Source organism: Neophocaena asiaeorientalis, unplaced genomic scaffold (genome assembly GCF_003031525.2).
Source record: "Neophocaena asiaeorientalis asiaeorientalis breed wild unplaced genomic scaffold, Neophocaena_asiaeorientalis_V1.1 scaffold240, whole genome shotgun sequence".
NCBI lineage: Eukaryota > Metazoa > Chordata > Mammalia > Artiodactyla > Phocoenidae > Neophocaena > Neophocaena asiaeorientalis.
Window position 1 is genome coordinate 2956425 of NW_020185331.1, and position 23975 is coordinate 2980399.

The 23975-nt window shown below is 37.0% G+C and overlaps 1 protein-coding gene across 4 annotated transcripts in view; it reads left to right on the forward strand.

The window, feature by feature from the left end:
- Positions 1–23975, forward strand: part of CUTC (cutC copper transporter) — a 41992-nt gene that overhangs the window by 3100 nt on the left and 14917 nt on the right. Inside the window, exons 2-9 of one of the 4 annotated variants that reach the window (XM_024735066.1) lie at positions 390–461; positions 4054–4113; positions 7202–7411; positions 8076–8111; positions 10344–10477; positions 15119–15146; positions 18305–18410; positions 19359–19875. In XM_024735066.1, coding sequence (XP_024590834.1) covers positions 390–461; positions 4054–4113; positions 7202–7411; positions 8076–8111; positions 10344–10477; positions 15119–15146; positions 18305–18410; positions 19359–19473 — 761 coding nt within the window. In that variant the 3' untranslated portion in view covers positions 19474–19875. Of the gene's footprint in view, positions 1–389; positions 462–4053; positions 4114–7201; positions 7412–8075; positions 8112–10343; positions 10478–15118; positions 15147–18304; positions 18411–19358; positions 19876–23975 lie in introns of those variants that run through there. The other 3 variants (XR_003001811.1, XM_024735067.1, XR_003001812.1) reach the window with 3 other exon arrangements.

Sequence of the window (23975 nt, forward strand, 5' to 3'; positions counted from 1 at the left end):
AATTTAATTAATTTTTTTATACAGCAGGTTTTTATTAGTTATGTTTTATACATATTAGTGTATACGTGTCAATCCCAATCTCCCAATTCATCGCACCACCACCCCAACCCCCGCCGCTTCCCCCCTTGGTGTCCATACGTTTGTTCTCTACATCTGTGTCTCTATTTCTGCCTTGCAAACCAGTTCATCTGTACCATTTTTCTAGGTTCCACATATATGCATTAATATATGATATTTCTTTTTCTCTTTCTGACTTACTTCACTCTGTTTGACAGTCTCTAGGTCCATTAGACATTTGGATTTTGGCAGCAAAATGTAAAATATCTGTGGTCACGTGGTCTGGATGGATAGTATCATCATGAAATTTCATTGTTCTCTGTATATTTTAGGAGCAGCAAATGGGTTTCTTATGGAAGTGTGTGTTGATTCAGTGGAGTCAGCTGTAAATGCAGAAAGAGGAGGTAAGAGAAATTAGAAAATCATGGCAATTGGCAGTCCTTTTAAAAGTCTGGAAATTAATCCTGTGAACTGACCTTACGAACCTTTGTGATCTCTAAGGATCCCAGTAATCCTTTTGAAAACAACCAACCAACTAGAAAACCTATGGATTGTCTAGTCCTACTTCCCCAGTAGGTTACATTTTGAGTCAGGTGTCCATAATAGTGCTTACTAACCAACTTTTTTTTTTTTTTAATTTTTATTTTTGGCTGCGTTGGGTCTTTGTTGCTGCATGCGGGCTTTCTCTAGTTGCGGCAAGCAGGGCCTACTCTTCGTTGTGGTCCGCGGGCTTCTCATTGCGGTGGCTTCTCTTGTTGTGGAGCACGGGCTCTAGGTGTGCGGGCTTCAGTAGTTGTGGCGCATGGACTTAGTTGCTCCACAGCATGTGGGATCTTCCCAGACCAGGGATCTAACCTGTGTCCCCTGCATTTGCAGGCAGATCTTTAACCACTGCACCACCAGGGAAGCCCTAACCAACTTTTTAAAAATTGAACTTAGCAAAGATTTAATTTTTTTCAGGCCACTGATTTTAGAGATTTGGTGCTTTTTTCATTGTGAGGACTTTTATCATAATCTTTTTTTTCTTTGAACATCATATATTTTACCTCATGGTTTCTTTTGCACGCTGGACTTGCTTTAACAGGAAGCACAGGAATTCCCATCATCTCAGGATCAGAAAATTTTTTTAAACTTTATTATAGAAAATTTCAAACATATGCAGAAGTAGAGAGAATAGTATAATGAATCACCATGTACCCATCAGCTTTAATCATTTTCAGTACATGGCCAATCTTTCATTTATATTGGGGGTGAGCAAACGTTTTTGTTAAGAGCAAGACAGAATATATTTCTGACTTTGCTGGCCACATTTGGTCTCTGTCATATATTTTTTGTTTTTTTTAAAAATCCTTTGAAAATGTAAAAACCATTCTCAATTTGGCAATAAAAAAAGGGTGAAGTACTGATCAAGCTACAACATAGATGAATCTTGAAATATTATTCTGAGTGGAAGAAAGCAGTCAAAAAATACCACATATTGTATGATTCAACTATATGAAATATCCAGAATAGGCAATTTTCTTATAGACAAAGTAGATTGGTGGTTGCCAAGGACTGCGGAGCATAGGGAGAAGGGAAAGTGACTGCTGAAGGGTGTGAGGTTTCTTTTTGGGGTTATGAAAACGTCCTAAAATTGGTGACAATGGTTGCAAAATTCTGTGAGCATACTAAAAACCATTGAATTATACACTGTAAAAGGGTGAATTGTATGATATGGGTCAGTTGTATGAAATGTATGTTTTTTAAAAATACACGAAAACAGGACTTCCCTGGTGGCACAGTGGTTAAGAATCCACCTGTCAGTGCAGGGGACATGGGTTCGTGCCCTGGTCCGGGAAGATGCCAGGTGCCGCGGAGCAACTGAGCCCATGCGCCACAACTACTGAGCCTGCGCTCTAGAGCCCACAAGCCATGACTACTGAGCCCACATGCCACAACTACTGAAGCCTGCGCGCCTAGAGCCCATGCTGCAGAAAAAGAAGCCACCACAATGAGAAGCCCATGCACTGCAATGAAGTGTAGCCCCCGCTCGACACAACTAGAGAAAGCCCGTGTGCAGCAACGAAGACCCAACATGACCATAAATTAATTAATTAATTAATTAATTTTAAAAAATACACGAAAACATGTTAAACTTGAATGCCATAACAAAAAGAAGCTTGTGAGCCTTTGGCCTACACACCATCATTTACTGACCTCTGATCTATATTCCTACCTTCCCTCTCCCATCCCCAAATTATTTTGAAGCAAATCCCAGACATTATGTCATTTCATCCACAAATATTTCAGTGTCTCTAAAAGGCTTTAAAAAAATAATAATAACCTTTAAAAATAATAATAATAGGGCTTCCCTGGTGGCGCAGTGGTTGAGAGTCCGCCTGTGATGCAGGGGACATGGGTTCGTGCCCCGGTCCGGGAAGATCCTACATGCCGCGGAGCGGCTGGGCCCGTGAGCCATGACCGCTGAGCCTGCGCGTCCAGAGCCTGTGCTCTGCAACGGGAGAGGCCACAACAGTGAGAGGCCCGCATACCGCAAAATAATAATAATAATAATAATAACCAAAATATCAGTAACATCTTTTAAAAATAATATTTATTAATATCATCAAAAATACCCAGTTAGTTTTCAGCTTTCCCCAATTGGCTCACACAGTTTTGTTTTGTTTTATAGTTTTTGAATCAAGATATAAACATTTTTTTGATATGTCTGTTTCAGTCTATGTTTCCCTTTTTTCTTTCTTTAATTCTTTCTTTTCTTTCCTTATAGTTTGTTAAAGAAACTGTGATTTTCATCCTTTATTTTAATTTTATTTATTTTATTTTTTTCATTAATTTATTTATTTTTGGCTGCATTGGGTCTTCATGACTGCACACGGGCTTTTCCCTAGTTGCAGTGAGCAGGGGCTACTCTTCGTTGCGATGTGCAGGCTTCTCATTGCGGTGGCTTCTCTTGTTGCAGAGCACGGGCTCTAGGCATGCGGGCTTCAGTATTGTGGCACGTGGGCTCGGTAGTTGTGGCTCGTGGGCTCTAGAGCACAGGCTCAGTAGTTGTGGTGCACAGGCTTAGTTGCTCCGTGGCATGTGGGATCTTTCCGGACCAGGGCTCAAACCCGTGTCCCCTGCACTGGCAGGAGGATTCCCAGCCACTGCGCCACAAGGGAAGTCCCGAGATGGCTTTTTTTTTGCGGTACGCGGGCCTCTCACTGTTGTGGCCTCTCCCGTTGTGGAGCACAGGCTCTGGACGCGCAGGCTCAGCGGCCATGGCTCACGGGCCCAGCCGCTCCGCGGCACGTGGGATCTTCCCGGACCGGGGCACGAACCCGCGTTCCCTGCATCGGCAGGCGGACTTTCAACCGCTGCACCACCAGGGAAGCCCCCGAGATTGCTATTTTTTTAATCAATGAAGAGTCAGTGTTCCACTGTGGTCAATCCAGAAACTTCTTTATTCTAAATCACTTCCTTGTACGTAGAGAAGCAACCCTATAATACAAAATTTTAAGAGACCTAGCTTAACTTGAATTAACTCTTAAACTTGACTATCAGTAACAATGTGGGTTGCAGAATATAGTTGGGTTTAAAAATAGAGTTTACCTCTAGTTTTATAATTTGATTTCTCTCAGTTTCTAAGACTCTGTTCTATATTTAGAAAAAAATGTTAAGTTTGCTGTTTAATAAGAGTTTATTTTGGACAATAACTTTTGAACAATGCTTTTGAAAATTTTTCTTAATTTTTTTAATTAAAAAAATTATTATGGGCTTCCCTGGTGGTGCAGTGGTTGAGAGTCCGCCTGCCGATGCAGGGGACGCGGGTTCGTGCCCCGGTCCGGGAAGATCCCACATGCCACAGAGCGGCTGGGCCCGTGAGCCATGGCCGCTGAGCCTGCATGTCCGGAGCCTGTGCTCCGCAACGGGAGAGGCCACAACAGTGAGAGGCCCGCGTAACACAAAACAACAACAACAAAATTATTATGCTTAGCAATGCTTTTCTTATTACAGGTGCTGATCGCATTGAATTATGTTCTGGCTTAGTGGAAGGAGGAACCACACCCAGCATGGGTAAGTGTCCATTTTTCGGATTTTCTCATAGAGCCTGGAGACAATTGATAATCTGTTTCATTGGGATCTTTTACTGAAGTTACTAACATGTTAACTATGCCATGGATATTGTATCAGTTAGAAATGTTTATGGTTGCAAATAAACTTGTCTATCACAGATGTGATCAAATAGATGTTTTTTTTCCCTTATATATCATAAAGTTGAGATTAAGTTGCTGTTAATATTGGTTCATATGCTCTGCAGTAATGTCAAGGACCGTGTTTTTTTTTTATCTTTCCATTCTGGCATCCTTGGTATACTGACTTTTGTCTTCATTTCACCCCTCTTAGTCTTTGTGCTGTTGTCATACATTTTTCTTTTACATATGTTAAAAACCCCACACTGCATTGTTATTATTTTTGTTTAAAGAGCCAGTTATCTTTTAAAGAGGTTGAAATAATAAGAAGACATCATATTTACCCATGTGTAATTAACCATTTCTGATGCTCTTCCTTTGTATAGATCTATATTTTCATCTGGTTTCATTTTCCTTCTGCCTGAAGTAATTCTTCTAACATTTTTTGTAGTACAATGTGCTGGGGATGGATTCTTTCAGCTTTTGTGTATCTGAAAACACCTTTCCCCATTTTTTGAAAGATATTTTTGTTGGGTGTAGAATTCTAGGTTGACAGTTTTATTCTGCCAGGACTTTAAAGATGCTTCTCCACTGTCTTCTTGCTTGTATTGTTTCTGACAGGAAATCTGTCATCTAAACCTTTGTTCTTTTCTGTGTAATTTGTCTTTCTCTTGGTTACTTTTAAGATTTTGTTCTTTATTCTTGGTTTTGAACAATTTGAGTATGATGTACCTGAGTGTAGTTTTTTTTCATGTTTCTTGGACATGTGCGTTTATACTTTTCATCACATTTGCAAATTTTTCAGCATTTAATGTCCTCCACTTCCTCCTTCAAAGACTTCAACTAACTTACTTAAGGCTGCTTAAAGTTGTTCCACAGCTCACTGATGAACTACTCTTAAAAAAAACTTGGGCTTCCCTGGTGGCGCAGTGGTTGAGAGACTGCCTGCCGATGCAGGGGACACGGGTTCGTGCCCCAGTCAGGGAAGATCCCACATGCCACGTAGCGGCATTTCTATAGATCATATTCCTTTGTTTTCAAGTTTACTGATCTTTTCTCTGCAATGTCTAATTGCTGTTAATCCCACCTAGTGTATTTTTCATCTCACACACTGTAGTTTTCATCCCTAGATATTTGAGATTGTTGTTATATCTCTCATGTCACTTTTTAGCTTTTTTGAACACGTAGAATAAAGTTACAATAGCTATTTTAATGACTTGGCTGCTAATTCTAATATCTGTATCAGTTCTAGGTTGGTTTTGTTTGATTGATTTTCGCCTAATGATGCATCTTGTTTTCCTGCCTGATAATTTTTCATTGTATGTAAGACATTATGAATTTTGCTTTGCTGGGTACTGGATATTTTTATATTCCTATAAATATTCTTGAGCAGTTAGGTATTGGAAACAGTTTGTTCATTTTGGATTGGGTTTTTAAAATTTGTTAAGTGGGTCTGGAATAGTGTTATTCCCCACTACTGAGGCAAGGCCTTCTGTGTACTCTACCCAGTGCCCCATGAATCTTGAAATTTTCCTGTGTGTGGCTGCGGGGAACAGGCATTATTCCTGTCCTGGTGTGAATGACAGGCACTATTTCTTCTAATTCTTTTCACTGGGTCTTTCTCTGGCTTTGTGTAGTTTCCTTGTGTGCATACGCCGATCAGTACTCAGCTGAATATTAGCAGGAAGGGGGTGTGTGGTTCTGTGCAGATCTCCAGGGTTCTTTTTCTCTCCTCCCTGCTATTCTCTGCTGTGAACTCTAGCCACTTGGTCTTCCTGGACTCTCAGCTTTGTCTCCTCAACTCAGAGAATCCTCTGGCCTCTGCCTGGGTTCCCTCTCCCTATGCTGTGGCCTGGAAAACTCTCAAGGTAGTAATCTGGGTCATTCAGAGAGCTCACCTCATTTGTTTCCCATCTCTCAGGCAACATTATCCTTTGTTGCAAACCATTATTTCATATGTTTTGTCTGTTTTTTGGTTTTATGGGTGGAAGGGTAAATCCAGTTCCTGTTACTCTGTCTTGGTCAAAAGCCCAAGTACCTATATGAAATTTTGACTCCTATATTTTACTCTGAGATGGATGATAGCGTTATTTAGTATAAAAGGTTTATATATTCAATGGCCTTTTGGACTCTTCTCTCTAAAATAAAGGAGGGCATTCCCTGGCCACTTTGTGAAATACCTAGAACATACCTGTTATTTGAGTGCAGTCTGTGTTTTGCAACAGCAGTCATGTATGATTCATTACTTGGTGATGGGCACATTGCTATCCCATGCAGAATTGGAGTTCTTGTAGCAAGGAAAAAGACGTAAATTCATATTGGGTAAACACTAATGGTGCTTGCCACAGATCTTATACCATTGAGTGTTTCTGGACTAGCCACGAATTGTGTCAAATTTGGGTACTTTTATTCATAGATCTCCTCATAAAATCACAAATAAGTTCAACTTTGCTCCCTTTTGCATATCTCTTATTAAAAAAAAAGGCTTTGCTAAATATCTTTTTCCATTAAGGAATCATAAACTTTAGAACTATGTAACCATCTCTATAGTAGGTTTTAAATAGAGCTGTAATCATTATGAAGGAGAAACCGGATCTTAGGGAATACACTGGCAGAACATAGAGCCTGGTAGTTATTATACTTTCAAATGTCACATTCCAGTAAAAGAATTTAGTTGAGTCAACTGACAAGTGCTTTTAAAATGTGGTAACTTCCTTCTATTTTCTAAATTGCTTTTTTATTTACCCTTGATTTTCTTATTACGTAACTTCTACTATATGTACGTTTTTCTTCTCAGTGTCTCCTTTTTCCTTTAGATCCATCTTTCTATGGTTTATTCCATCAACTCTTCCATTTCTTGTAGAAGTGATACACTAGAGCAAATGTAAAAGACCAGTACAGTAATATTTTATTGACTTCCTTGAGCTTTTAGCTCACATTTGAATTTTAATTAGTCTGCTCTATTCTTATAGGTGTCCTTCAAGTAGTGAAGCAGTATGTCCAGATACCAGTTTTCGTGATGATTCGGCCGCGTGGAGGTGATTTTTTATATTCAGACCGTGAAGTTGAGGTGATGAAGGCTGACATTCGTCTTGCCAAACTTTATGGTGCTGATGGTTTGGTATTTGGGGCACTGACTGAAGATGGACACATCGACAAAGAACTGTGCATGTCCCTTATCGGTAAGAATTTGTATCTGAGACCAAAAAGCCTCTAATGATGATTGCATTGAATACTCCCAATATAGAAAAACGCAATCACAAAACTGACTTTTCATTCACACCTGCAGGCACTTATACTAACCTATTTTAAACACTAGCTATTTAGGTGTTTTGGGTAGAGACTATGTGTGACATAGCCCTCCTGACTCTCTCAGTTACTATAGATTGGGTTCTGCTACTGTTCCTATAGGGTTTAAGGGAAATTTACCTTGATTCCTTTAACCACAGCACTGAAAAGTTGAAAAGCTATTACAGTTGGTGAGGATGGGGAGATGTAGAGAGGACAGAAGCAAACTACTTATATTACTAGGCCAGAGTATTTCTTGAAGATTTTCAGAAGGGTCGTAATAGATGTAATGCTACCCTTATAGTTGCCAAATCATATCGTTTTTATTTGGTGCCTCTAAGGAGTGGATGACTTTTTTTTTTTTAGCTGAAAATCAGAGATTAATGGAAACGTAGAACTTTCGGATTTGGAAGGTTGCCATTTTTTTATTATTTTAGTTCAGTGTCTTCACTTAAGAGAAGAAAGTATTAAAAAGTTCATTCTAACATGGAGAATTCTGTAAATAGTAATCAGTGATGATCTCTTCATTCATGTTGTCATGTGATTTTCTTTATATAGCTATTTGCCGTCCTCTGCCAGTCACTTTCCACCGAGGTGAGTCATTTCCATTTTAGAAGTTCTGTTGAACAGTGTCAGTTTTCTCATTTCACCAAATGCCACAACCTTTTTTCTGGAACACAATTGTATAGTGTCGTTACAGTGTTACCAATTGGTTTTTTTATACTGGTCATGGGACTAACAGTTGTAAATTTAGAGATGCACAATTTCTAGAAAATATGAAGCCTTAGTTATGAAAAGTTGTTAAAAGCAGAAGGTGGTGGTGGTGACATATAATAGAGGGAGAGAGTAAGCATTGCCTACAAGTGCGTGTGCTTGTCACAGCTTTCCAAGCAAGAATCCTGAGATTCATTTTTATTAGTTTGCCTCAGGTCATGTGCAGTCTCAAAAAGGATAAATCACTATGGCCAATGAAAGGAAATGTGCTGCTTGGCTTAAGCCAGATAAGATCATTCTGGAGCTAGGAGTGAGGTCAGCTTTCCCAGATGAATATAAGATTCGTGGGCAGAGGGGGGAGGGTATCTGATGAAGAATTGGGTACTATTAGGAAGAGGAGAGAAGAAATAGGTGCTGGATAATCAATGAACAGATGTTCACTATAGTGCACAAAATTATTGTACATTATTGATAGCTTGTCTGCATCAGAATGATTTCTAAAAAGTATCTGATAATTTTATATGAAAATACTTCTTATCTCTAAATCAGGCAGTTACAATTTCCATACATTTTTGCCTAGCATTGGTAAAATGGAGGAAGTATGAATTTTGCCTTCAGAGGCACTGCCATTGCACATGAAAAGAAAGAAGTCTTCAATTTTTTTTTAATTTGATGATATGCATGAGAAATTATTGAATTTTTTTTGTCCTTTTGAGTAAGCATCCAAAGATTAGGATGAGAGTAGACACTAGGATTTGCATTCATTTATAGAAATTAGGTATATAGCATTTGTAATCCTTGTTTCTTTATGAAATGAGTAACACCAGAAAACTTTCTTGACTTGCTGTTTAGCAATGCTTCTCATAAGCTAGCAATAACTAAAAGATGTTAGATCGCTTAGAAGTCAGAACTTTGAAGCTAGCCAAAAGAAAAAAGAAAAGTTTTAAAATATGAGGTAATTTAAATTAGTAAACATTTATCTGAAAAATATATAGTTTAAAATTTGATATGCTAAATAATTCAAAATAAACCCACCATATAGAATATATTTTTCTGTTCTTAAACTAAGAAAATCATTTCAAAGTTTTTGTCTTTTCCTTCAATAAATTTAGCAAAAATATTTCCATGTTTTTATATTGTTATATTGTCCTGTGCTCCACATTTTTTTCACTCATGTATTTAATATTATGACAGTATAATCACTGAGAAGGTACTGCCACCAAAAAAGGAAAATCCTCTGTGTTACATTTAGCTGCCTACATACACTAAAGGGTGAAAGGAAGGGGTCTACCACCTAATCCACCATAGATTAGCACTTACGTATCATGTAGCAGTGCTGAGAACCAAAGCAGAAGTAGTTTTCTTTGGGGTTCCTATTGCCAGTTTCCTCAATGAGGAGGAGAGAAGTCTCTTAGAAAGTAGGATGGAACTGAAACCTCATATAGTCTGTTGTAAACAACTATCCTTATACTATGAGTCTTGAGTACATGGGATAAATGGATTAGAATAAAATATTAGTCTATAATGAGAATGTGAACCAAGGCTTTTTCTAGAACTGGTGAGTGTAATGTTTTCATTCTGTTTGTCCAGTTTGTTTGAACCCTTAGAGCAGACTCCCAAATTTGAGTCACTTGCCTGTTACGTTTACAATTTTATCATATCCAAGGGCTACTTGTGCGAATTTATTTAATAATGTTCTTAAAATCTTAAGTAAATTTATTTTAAAGAGAAACTTTATAATGAAAAATGGAAACTTTTCACTTCTAATCTGCATTTAAGTAAATGCATCTGTTCAAATGCATACCATCTAAAATGATCCTGCATGCCATTGGTGGCATGCTGACTGTGGTATGCTGGTAAACTGGTTCTCAGGAAAAAAGAGTCCTGATTTGTAGCATTTGTTGATTTCTGTGGTTTTGTACTTTCACCTTGACTAATTTCAGCTGCCAATGGATTGGCAATCATGCTTGCAAAATGCCTGAATATTTAACAACTGACTCTTGCAAGCCAGGACAAGCTAGGTCCAGCATACCACTGTGTGTATACTACATTTTGGAAAGCACTGTATTAGAGATATCTGTTCAAAATTCAAGTCAGTTTTATTTATTTCAGCCTTTGACATGGTTCATGATCCAATGGCAGCTCTAGAGACCCTCTTAACTTTGGGATTTGAAAGAGTATTAACCAGTGGATGCGACATTTCAGCACTAGAAGGACTACCCCTAATAAAGCGACTCATAGATCAGGTACACACAATTTCCTTCCTTTCTTCCTAAGATGCTGTTGTGGTTACTTCTGATATTCTGCTGTTCAACGAGGTTGTGAAACTACATATTACTGACTTTGTGGTTACTCCATAGCAAGCAGGAAATAACATATTTTATAATTTTTATTTCTTTCACATGAGCATTTTTAGTAGCCAAGGCTCTTAAGATCAAATTATAGACAATGCCTAAATAACTGATCTAATTTGGATAACCACAGCAAAATTTACCTTTCTTCTGCCATCAGCGTTGCATAGTTTAAGCCATATCTTCTTACTGGCAACCTATGTATACTCAGGGGTTCCCACATAAAATTTGAGAAAATTATCATTTTGAGGTGAATTCTAAAACTAAAACTGGGACTTCCCTTGTGGTCCAGTGATTAAGACTCCACGCTTCCACTGCAGGGGGCACGGGTTCGATCCCTGGTGGGGGAACTAAGATCCTGCATGCCAGATGGCACAGCCAAAAAAAACCTAAAACTGTATCCTTCTCATTTCTCCCAAACTACCAAGATAGGAAGAAATACATTTTTCTCTTATATGATTTCCTCTTGTGAGTTCACATCATTTGTAGAACAGCCAGAAGATGGCTTTGTAATTGTAGTATGTCTGTGTTTTTCTGACACCCGTCCAGAGGCATTCTAAGTGAGTGAGTATGGACTTTGAGATGAGAATGTTCTGGATTTGAGACAGTTTTGACACTTGCTGTATAATGTTGAGTAGATTACTAGCGTTTAAGCCTCTGTTTCCTCATGTGAAATTGAGATAAGTTTAATATCTCTCCAGAGCAATATAGGGTTGCTCTGAGGATTGGTAGAGAGCAGGTAGGATTGGTAGAGATAAGAGATAATAAAAGAGATAAGAAAGGCTCTTGGTAAGAGCCTTAGCAGAGTGCTTGATATATATTAGATTTTAATACATGTTAGTGTCTATAATTATTATTACTGCTATTATTAATAATATTATTTAGTGTTTTTGTGTAGACATCTGCTTATGTTTACTTTTCTATAACCATAAAAATAATTTTCAGAAATTTCACCTGAGGATCAGATAAATTTTTCTAGACTGGAACTTACTGGTTTTATAAATATTTATTAAGTATATATTAAGGTGCAGGGCATTTGCCCTATGTTGGTGACCAAGGGGTGCCTGTGCACGCACGCGTGTGTGTGTCTGTAGTCATTGCCCTTACAAACTAGTGCACAACAGGCACTTTTAATAGAGTACTTATAAAAAAAAAAAGTGCCGTGGGAGCACATTGGAGAGGAATTAACCCCAGATTTGAGGGATTGGGATTAACAGTAGTTAGCTTCCCAGAAGAAAAGAAATCCACACTGCAATGTCTTACTCATTTGAAGGATGATTAGGAGCCATCAATGTAAAAGGGAATAGGGAGAGGGAGAGTTGGGGGGATGCTCCATGTAGACAAAACAGCATATGCAAAGGCCTAGAAACAAAAGTGAGCATAATTATTAAGATATTGAAGAATGACTATAATGTTGAATGTGAAGAGAAGAATACTGTCCAGAGCCTTGAAAACTATTTAAGAGTTTGTATTTTATCCTTGGTGCACTGGGGAAGCCTGAAGGGTTTTAAAATAGAAGAATTGATGAGTCAGCTTTCCATTTTAAAATGGTTACTCAGTATGGAGTAGAGAATAATTGTTGTAGTCATATATTGCATTTCATAGTATTTGTGTGTGTGTGTGTGTGTGAGAGAGAGAGAGAGAGATTTGTAGTTTAATCACTGGTTGGCAGGAAGAGATGGGTTAAATATGCTTATACACTAACTTTACTTTTTTAAGTAAAAATTATATGTATATATAACAGGTGTACAACATTGATGTTTTGATATACATATACAGAATGAAATGGTTACAGTCAAGATCGTGTTCATCTGTTCATATAGTTAACTTGTGTGGCGTGTGTGTGTGGTGAAAGTACCTGAAATCTACTCTCTTAGCAAATTTTTAGTATTCAGTACAGTTTTATTGACTATAGTCATCATGCTATACATTTGATCTATAGACGTACTCATCCTACATAGCAACTTTGTATCCTTTTACCAACATCTCCCCATTTCCTTCACCTCCTTACCCCTGGTAACCACCATTCTATTCTCTGCTTCTCTGTGTTTTACTTTTTTAGATCCCACATAGAAGTGAGATCATGCTAACTTTACTTCTTGAAGCAGTTACTTAGTAGTATAATATACTGGTTAAAGCATAGGATTTGGGATTAGAAATGTCTATGTTTAAATCCTGGTTTTGCCACTTATTAACAGTGACCTTGGGCAGTTTATCTAACCATCCTAAACTTCAGTTTCCTTAGCTACAAAGTTAGCATAATAATAGTGCCTACCTCTTAGAATAGTTGTGGATTACTTCAGCACAAGGTCTGACACTTAGTAACTGCTCTGTATTGGTAAATCACTTTGATAGCCTCAGGTAAGCATATACTTCTAAATAATCTTTTATGGAAGGCCAAAAAAAAAGTGATAGAATTCATCTCTTTAAACATTTGTCCATGTTTTAGAAAGCTTTCAGTTGAAAGAAACAGTTACAGTAAGTATGACTTTTTTGCTCCTAAACTCATTTCAGCGTTCTAGATAGTAAATATTTAGTTTTGTGGGTATTTTGCTGTAGTCTGTTTGAGGATACTAAACAGCCTTGTTTCACTTATTTCTCTAACAATTATTAAATTTTGTGAAATAGCCCCCTCTCCCTTTTACTCTCTATTTCATTTCCTTGCTTTTTTTATTCATTGTATGTTTAAATATTTATATTTTATGAATATACCTATCTGTTGTCTGTTTTCGTTGAACGTGAAAGCCCCATGAGAATAGGAACTTCCTCTTGCTCATGATGTCAGAAAGGAAAAACTTTTCTTTACCCTCTTTTTTAAAAAAAAAGTGAACCCTCCTAGGTTCAGTATTAGAGATCCTGCAAATTAAACTGACAAAAGATAGATTTGCAAGAAAACAAGATTGTAATCACGTGTGTATGTATGTATGAGAGTTCACAAAGAAATGTGACTCAAAGAGGTGCTTGGAATTGGGGGCTTATATACCATCTTCTAATAGGTAAAGGAGGGGGAAGAGAGCACTTAGGGACTTAGAAGTGGAAGGAGAAAGGGCCCTTATGGGAAAACAAATGACTTTTTGGAAAGATTATTGTATCCTTAGAAGAATAGATGGGAGATAGGATAGTTTTATGATATTGTCTGCCGGGGTGTGGTGCTGATGAGCTGCTTCCAGTGAGGGGATTTATGACAGTTGAGTTCTTTTTCAGTTCTTTTGGGAGGCTCTGCTTTTAAGCAGATAAGGAATTTCAGCCTTTAGCTCAAAATAATTTTTATGCCACAGTGACATATTTTGGACCCCTTCAGTCACAGTATTCTTCATACCTACAACAGTGTCTGGTACACGGTAGGCATTTAATAAATATTTGTTGGTTGGATGGAGGAGTGAGTAAAGTGACATTTGATAAACACTTTCATGATAGAGCAATTTGATCAGGGTATTATTCTGCAAGTTAGTGAGCTTGTTATAACATTATATGTTATTTTTATTCTGTCATTATTACCTACCTGCCACTAGAGTTTCTACTGAGTATGTGTTTGTAAAAAGGTGATTTCCTTTTGACTTTCAGTGATACTGGGTATATCACCAAAATTTATTTAGGAAATGGGATGAAAATTAGAATAAAAGTAAGGAAATTTCAATACCTATTATCAGAAATTAAATCAATTCATGTAGTTCAGTTTTATTACTTAATATCCAATAAAATGGACCTATGGTTTTATTTAATTGGTATAATAAGCTAGGGAATTTAGTTGAGGACACATGATTTGAACAGATTTTTCTTCTAGTAATTTACGATTATGCTATCTTCTTTCTTTTCTGCTGAAATCTTACTTAAATTCAGCTACTTCCATTCCATCGCATGCCAAGAACTCAGAATTAATGTTATTTTTCAGTAGTGGCTTTTTTTTTTTTTTTTATTTAAAAATTTTATTTTATTTATTATTTTTGGCTGTGTTGGGTCTTTGTTGCTGCGCGCACACTTTCTCTAGCTGCGTTCGTTGCGGTGCAGGGGCTTCTCTTGTTGCGGAGCACAGGCTCTAAGCGCGCAGACTTCAGTAGTTGTGGCACATGGGCTCGGTAGTTGTGGCTTGTGGGCTCTAGAGCACAGGCTCAGTAGTTGTGGTGCATGGCCTTATTTGCTCCGCGGCATGTGGGATCCTCCCAGACCAGGGCTTAAACCCGTGTCCCCTGCATTGGCTGGTGGATTCTTAACCACTGCACTACCAGGGAAGCCCCCAGTAATGGGTTTTCTTAAGGTGGTGTGATTATTTAGTATTTATATTTTATTCTCCTATTCTTTGTGTTTATAACAGTACAAGTCTTTAAAGCAATACAATAAAATAACCTTTCTGGGTAGAAAGAGTTACTACTCTGAACATTTTACTTACCCAAGATCCCAAAGAAATAGAAAGATCTATTGAAAATTAGATACTAGTAGTAACTTAATAAATTTAATATAATTATGTTTCTGTTTTGCTGCCTTATTATCCCATGTAAGAGAAGGATATTAAAATTGTTTATTTTTTTCTTTTTTCAGGCAAAAGGCAGGATTGTGGTAATGCCAGGTATTTATTTATCTATCCGTTTACTAGTGTAACACTATAGTGAGGAAGAGAAAAAGAGGCAGGACAGTATGGGGGGTAGTATTAGTACATGGCGTTCAGAAAGAATATATCATTTGATTAAAATGTTTAAGATTGGGGGATCTGTGCTGCAATTTAAAACTATATGAGGAACACTCTAGTAGGATTTCGCTCAGAGAAGAGCAAATAAGGATTGGGGTTTCTCCATGTTTGCTTTCCCATAGTATACAATTTTGTGAATGTAGATGTTCATTTCTGGTGAGGCACACCAAGTTTGATGCTGCTACACTGCATTAGGGCCAACTGTCCTAGTTGTTGACAAGGTATAAGCAAACATAGGTAACACCCCTGGATAATGTAATACTCAGTTTCTGAAAATCTTTGATCACAAAATTCTTCCTTGTAGTCAGAACAGTTGGATCACATACTTCTAATGATAATTCTAAGATCAATGAAGTACATAATGGCTCATTAGAAGTCAACAGTTTTTAAAGAATTAGATAAGATGACCTAGATCCAGAATGAGATTAATATAAAGACAATCTTAATTTTTTCTTATTAAATTTCTCAAACATATAAAAAAGAAAACAGCATTATGAATACTCATGTACTCAAGTTCTATATTTAACATTTTATCACATTTGTTTCATCTTTTTTTTATCCTGAGGTATTTTAAAATTAAAGGCATTATAACATTTTCTCTTAATATGTCTCTAAAAAAATAAGGGCATTTTACTCTAACCGCAATATCATTATCACATCTATCAAAATAAACACTAAATCCCTAATACCATTTAATACTCAGCCAATACTCTCCTTTCTCTAATTGTACCCAGAATGTTTTTTATAGCTGATACGTTTAAACCAGGATCCAATCAAGGAACAAGTATTGTACTTGGTTTTTATCTTTCTTAATATCTTTTAATATAGAAGTTTTCCTTTTCTTCTTCTGCTTTAAAAAAAATGACATTTAAAAAGTTTGAACTACTTACCCAGTAAAATGTCCTAGTTTCCGGATTTATCAGATTGTTTCCTTTTGATATTGTTTAGCATGTATTTCCTAGACTAGCCTCTGTATTTTCCTATAAACTGCTTGTTTAGATTCTGGTTAAATATTTTTGGTAGGAATACTTCATGGATAATTCTGAATACTTCATATTTCATCACATCAGAAGGCATACAACGTCTGGTTGTCTTAATACCAATGATGCCAAGACTGACCAGAGGTCAAAATGGTGATAGTGAGATATAGGCCAACTTTTAAAAAGAGGCCAAACAGATAGACAGTGTCAGAGATTTAGGAAAGCTTTGACTTGTAGCAAGTTCCTGAAACATGAGCAAAAAGAAAGCATATATTATTTGTTAAGTTGAGACCCTTAATCAGGGAATGTTAAAGAAACTTAATTGAGTCTGATGCATTTCCATTTAAGACTAAATATATTTATACTTGACAATACCCAGACTTAAAGACAGTTGTTAACGTAAGATTGCCTTTGTTTTATATGTAATTATTAAGTTATGTGCTATGTGCAAGGCACTACTTGGGATACAGAGTTACACAAGAAACTACTTCCTCAAGAGGCTTACAGTCTTAGGTGAAAAGATGTTATATCCAAAAATATTTGTGATTATTTAACAAACCTCACCAAGAAAATGCTAATTATATGACAGGTTCTGTGGTAGGTGTAAAAACACAGAAATGTATATGAAGTAATCCTTCTACTTGTGGAGCTCACCAAATAGATCTATAAACAAATTATAATGATTTCATGTAAGTAATTACCAGCAAGTAAAAATTCCTGGGTAAGTCAACCTGAATGCCTAATGAGTATCCATCATTGGGAAATATAAAGATAACTAGAACATAGTAGCTCCCCTCTAGGGACTTTCATAATGAAGCTTACAATATAATTTAGGCTCCAGTTTCCTTATCTTTATAAAGAGAGGATATTGAACTAGCTGTTCTTTCAAGTCCCACCTGTTAGTCTATGTTTGGAAAATGTATTACTTATGTTCTGATAACTGAGCAACGTGTGTTTCAGTGGCCAGATATTTTGTTATTTATTAGAAGGAAATAATGTGTTTGTCTTTTAATCCTTACAAGTTTGTGAAGTAGGCAATACTATCCCTCTTTGGTGAAAAAATTGAGGCTCAGTGGATTTAAGTAATTTATCTAAGATCACATAACCGTGAAAGGCCACAGTGGTAAAGCCAGGATTCCAATCTAAATCTGACTTCTCAGTCCGTTCTTTCTGCTTCTTAGGGCTCAGTGATATTACTGTACCACCAAGAAAAAGAGTTAATGAGTCTGAAAGAGTGTGTAAGTCAAGTTATTTTAGTAGCTTGAATAGCTTGAGATAAAAAGTACATATTTTAACGGTCATTTAAAAATATGTATTGAATACGTCTTATATATTAGGAGAGAATGATATCAAGATGAATAAGCTGATTTTATATTTATAATCTGGTATCAGTTCAGAATATTATTCTTCATATACAGACATTTAAGAGATTGTTCATTAAAACAAATGAGTCATAAAATACTTGATTGTGCAGTTTTAATAAAGTAGAATCAAATTCTTCTGTAAAATGAAACAAAAAGTTGATATTATAATAAATAAGTTGTATAACACCTTGCATTATTCCCATTGCCAGTGAGATCTGTGTGTCCATCAAATCCTGGGCCAGAGAAAGAACCTTGGAGGTTTTCTCTTTGAGATACATTTCTGAGGCTTTGCTTTTGTGACTTCTTCCTCAAGTCTATCTTACCTTTCATTTCAACTTGATTTTGCTTTAATTGAGGGGAAGCAGGGCTAGAGCACTCAGTGATTTTCCTTGCCCTGGAGTAATCTTTATAGATTTAAAATCGGTAACATATAGCATTGTTATATAAACCAGTGGGCATGTAAAATTCTGTCATAAAGGTGCTTTGACCTTATCTTTTGTTCTTCAGAGTCTGTAGTCTTGCCTTTTCATCATTTTTTTTCTAAATTCATTCTAGCTGAGTAAAGAGAGAATAATTCTCAAATCAATGAGAAATTTCAGTATGGAGGTTCCAGGTAGAGTTGGCAGTCATATTATTCATTAAATCTTATATGAAAATATATTCTATTTAATATATTACTTATTCTTTCCAACAGGGGGTGGCATAACAGACAGAAATCTACAAAGGATCCTTGAGGGTTCAGGTGCTACAGAATTCCACTGTTCTGCTCGGTTGGCTAGAGATTCAGGAATGAAGTTTCGGTAAAAATATATTCTTTGACTCCTGCAAAAATGAATGCAGTTAATCTTTACTTCCCCAAACAGGAAAGTTGATGGCATGATTAATGAATGGAATGTTGTGATTAGTATGTAAGTATTACAGTCATTTTTGAAGTTTTTTAACTGCAGAGTGGTTCTTTTCCTGCCTTAAATAAGCAGGCTCTTCTGAACACAGGCTAACCTTCAAAGCCTTAAGGCATTGCTGAACTTAGACCAGTTAATAATAAATTCTAATTCAGCAGCTAAGCTTCAAATGAATCAGATATGTATGTGTGGCCATTCACCTGTGATTTCCTTTAGCAAAGTTAATAACTATGGTATAAGGATGGAAGAGCCGTAGTCATTTTTATCTTTCCTACTGTTAATACTTAAGTCTTTCCTCACCTTTGCTATCTATTTTCAGTTATTTTATTTTTATTTTTTAATTTCTTTAAATTTTATTGTTTTTGGCCACGCCGCACAGCTTGTGGGGTCTTAGTTCCCCCAACCAGGGATTGAACCTGCACCCTTGGCAGTGAAAGTATGGAGTCCTAACCACTGGACTGCCAGGGAATTCCCTATTTTCAGTTATTTGGAAATTATATCACTATTAAGGAATTTAAACTATTATGTGTTCTTTTTATTATACTTGAGAGGACTCCTATATTTATTAGTTAATTGTTGATTATTTCTAAGTTGGAAAAAATGAAATGTAAAAGAAGCAAGAGCCTTAGAATTTACAGCTCCAGATATAAAATCAAGTATACTATCTGATAGATTTAGATACTAGATGTTTCAAGTAATTAATAAAAATTATAAAATATAGTAGTTCAGGGTCCTTGACCTAACTTTGTTCTTGAGCCTTGAAATTGCCTATAAAATGAAGTGCCAGTAGGAGGGCTCATTTAACAACTTATGTAATTATCTGTTCCTTTATTACTTCTATTGCAGAAATTCCTCTGTTGCTATGGGAGCCTCTCTTTCTAGATCAGAATATTCTCTAAAGGTAACAGATGTGACCCTAGTAAGGACTTTGAATGCTATTGCAAAGAATATTCTGGTTTAGCCAGACCTCTCTGAGAGAGATGGATATCACTGGACAAAGGTAGAAGAATAGTCTACAGTTCTCTATGACACAGCTTTAACCTTCTCTGGCCAGGACAGTCACAGTCTTTGTTTTAAGTCTTACATTACCATGGAGAATGTTTCCAAGAAGAAAAAGAACTTGAAACAGATTACAGTCATTTCCTTTGCTTAATCTTGTCGACCATCTCCATCATCATGGTTAAATCTGGCCTACGCTTCTTCCACAAATGGAGGCTTAGTCTGTTTTCAGTGGAATTAACTGATGAACTGGGAAAATTCAACTGCAAAGTATGAACATTCAACTCAGATGTGACTTCATGGTCAACTCAGTAGCAGTATTTTGCCTTTTCATTTGTAAAATAAAAATTGCCATTCTATTATGGTAGAGTCTCTTACTCATCTGTAGCCAAGTATTAAAGGGAGGATTTTTTTTTTTTAGTTTTATTTTCTCTTTTTATTATGTACCTTTTGGATCCTGGGCAGGATACTAAGGATATAGAGTAAATGGTATAGCATAAAAATTCCTAGACTTGGGAAGTAGGATGTAAAAGTTCCCAGACTTAGAAAGGCAGAAGTGATCTCTGTTGTTCATCAGGTTACTTCTGCCTCTGCTCCCAGATAGAGAAGTGGCTTAACTATGAGGTTCATCTGACAATGTACAAAGATCTATAGAGAAATGGGGGAGGTTAGGAAGGTTATCAGAAGGTTATCAGAAGGTTATTAGCTCCAACTAACAGCTGAGGCCACAGATATGGAGACTGGATTCTAGTCATGAAAATTGCTTTTCCTATGGGCAGGTCCCAAATGGTGAGGTTCATTTCTAGTTTTTTCTGTCACTTCCAAATTTATTATCTCATTTTACACAGACACCGCTCTGGTAATAGAACTGATGCTTCTGTATTAGGAAAGTAGCTGAATCATAATACGAAGAGCTTGCCCTTGGTCATGAGGCTAGTTAGTGGAGCCTCTATAAATCGCATGCACAAACTTGGGTACCAATGAATGTGTATACCAAAAGCCTTCCCTTTCTTTTAATGTGCCCCTTCCCTCACTTTTATTTATTTATTTTTAAAAGATTTATTTATTATTTATTTATTTATTTTGGCTGCGTCAGGTCTTAGCTGTGGCACGTGGGATCTTGTTGAGGCATGTGGGATCTTTTGATGTGGTGCGCAGGCTCTTCGGTGTGGTGCACAGGCACCTCTCTAGTTGTGACATGCGGGTTTTCTCTTCTCTAGTTGTGGCACGCGGGTTCCAGAGCGTGTGGGCTCCATAGTTTGTGGCATGCAGGCTCTCTAATTGAGGTACGTGAGCTCAGTAGTTGTGGCACGCGGGCTTAGTTGCCCTGCAGCGTGTGTGATCTTAGTTCCCCGACCAGGGATCAATCCTGCGTCCCCTGCATTGTAAGGTGGATTCCTTACCACTGGACCACCAGGCAAGTCCCCCTTCCCTCACTTTTAAATCTTAACTTCTTTCCTCACTTTTTCAGGTACGATTTCAACATAGAATATTTGCCAAGGAATTTATGAGAAATGAGAGGCAAACTATTTAAAAACTAATAATAACCTCAGTGGTTTCTGTTAATATTGGTTTCTGTTAATATTGGTTTCTGTTAATAGTTTTAATATTGGCTTTGGAATATAGAAAGAGACATGTAAGTATCATGTACACATGCACACACATCATGTTTAGTATTTTGGCCTAACCCTCCCCCATGCTTGGACTTCACTGTATGATCCTCCAGAGATAAGAGCAGGCTATGTTATTATCTCTATTTTATTTAGACAGATTAGCTAGGGATCTGAGAGGTGCTATGAATTGCTCAGAATTTAATAACAAATGAATGTTGTTTACAAGACTTGAATGCTAGGCTACTAACCTCTAAGTCTTATGCTTAAGGATGCTTCTGGTATCTGGATGTAGTACAGAGAGCAATACTCCTGGGCAAATCAGACACACCTGGAATCATATCCTCACTTCCAGTTTAAGTTAACTTAATTTTTTGAACTTTAATTCCTGTATGTTTAAATCAGGACTAATAACTAAACTATGGCTTCTGGTTTAAGGATATATTAAAACACCAAGTACATAGTATGTACCCATTAAAGTTCTTTTCTTCTAGGTTAGTTTCCTAGTATCAGTCTCTGATAGTTTAAAAGTCCTCCCAGGAAGCTAGGCATTGAGTATTGAAGCCGATAGTTTGTGCCCTCCACTATGTGACTATAAAAGCATAAGGTAACCCCTTACCTTGATTTTTTTTTTCTACACATAGTCCTGTTTTAAAATATTTACTCATTATTTCATGTACGTGTGTCTTCTCATCAATATTATAAGTATTTTGAGACTAGGGAACCATGTCTTCATATTTTTATATATTTCTCATTACAACCATCAATTGTGTACTCATACTGTTGATTTACTTTGCTAGTGGAAAAAAGCACTGGATTGAGAATCAGGATTACTGACTTCGGGAACTATGCTAGATATCTTCAGTTTGCCCCATCGAGATCCACTTTTCACTTTGTTCTGTAAACTGAGTCCAGCAGCATAAAAAAGATTACAGTAAGTCCCCTACATATACGAGTTGTAGGTCCAGTTTGTTCGTAAGTCCAGCAAAGTTAGCCTAGGTACCCAACTAACACAATCGGCTATATAGTACTATACTGTAATAGGTTTATAACACTTTTCATACAAATAATACATAAAAAACAAACAAATATAAAAAATAAAGAGAACTTTTTAAATCTTACAGTACAGTACCTTGAAAAGTACAGTTGTACAGTACAACAGCTGGCATACAGGGGCTGGCATCGAGTGAACACCAGGCAAGAAGAGTTACTGACTGGAGGAAGGAGAGAAGGTGGGAGATGGAAGAGCTGAAAGATCATCAGCAATAGGAGACAAAGGGCAAGCTGCAAGTTCACTCACACGTGACATTGATGGCACAGGTTCTGGTTCCTTGCTGGATTCAATTTTATCTACCCTCCTGAAAAAACAATCCAGTTATGTCTGGGTAGTAGCTCTTTTTTTCTCATCATACCAGTACCAGCTACATCACCACTGCTTTTATGCTTGCTTCCAGACATCCTGGGCTTGAAATAAAGATACTGTACTACTATACTCTAAACAGAACTGTACAGTAAAGTACACAAAAGCACAACCACTTGTAGAGGATGCACACATGTGACAATGTACACCAGACAGGTAAACTAATTTACATGATTAGACATGCGAATGCATGTTCACATCTTTGAAAGTTTGCAACTTGAAGGTTTATATATAGGGGACTTACTGTGTACTCTATGACCAAATAGGATTTATACCAGGAATGCAAGGCTGGTTCAATATCCAAAAATCAATCAATGTAATGCACCATATTGATAGAATAAAGCACAAAAGTCACATGGTCATCTCAACACTTAAAAAGCATTTGACAAAATCTAACACCCTTTCATAATAAAAACACTCAGCAAACTTGGAATAGAAAGGAACTTCCTCAACCTGAAAAAGATCATCTGTAAGAAAACAGAATATATAGCTAACATCAAACAATATTTTCTCCCTAAGATCAGGAACAAGACAGGAGGTCTACCCTTACCACTTCTACTTAACATTGTACTAGAGGTCCTAGCCAGGGCAATTAAGCAAGAAAAAAATAAAAAGCATCCAGATTAAAAAGAAAGAAGTAAAACGTCTTCTATTTATAGGTGACACAATCTTATATATGGAAAATACTTTTGTGTGGAAAAGAATCCACACAAAAATTTTTTAAAGTTGAGCAAGGTTGCAGGATATAAAAATCAATACACAAAATCAGTTGTATTGCTGCACTAGCAACTAACAATCCTAAAATGCAATTAAGAAAATAGTTCCATTTATGATAGCATCAAAAATGACAAAATGTTTAGGAAAAAATTTAATCAAGGGTGAGACCATACATTGAAAGCTACAAAGCTTTTTTTTTTTTTTTTTTTAAGTTTTTTGGCCGCACCCAACGGCATGTGGGATCCTAGTTCCCTGAACAGGGATCATACATACACCTCCTGCATTGGAAGGCACAGTCTTAACCACTGAACCACCAGGGAAGTCCCTACAAAGCATTTTTAAAAGAAATTTTTAAAGATCTAACAATAAATAAATAGATGGAATGACATCCCATGTTCATAGATTGGAAGACAATATTGTTAAGATAGCAATATTCTCCCATTGGTCTACGGATTCAAGGCAATCCCTATTAACATCCCAACGGCCTTTGTGGCAGAAATTAACAAGCCAATCCTAAAATTCATCTGGAAATGCAAGGAACCCAAAATAGCCAAACAATCTTAAAAAGGAACAAAGTTGGGCTTCCCTGGTGGCGCAGTGGTTGAGAGTCCGCCTGCCGATGCAGGGGACATGGGTTCGTATCCCGATCCGGGAGGATCCCCCATGCCACGGAGCGGCTGGGCCCGTGAGCCATGGCCGCTGAGCCTGTGCGTCCGG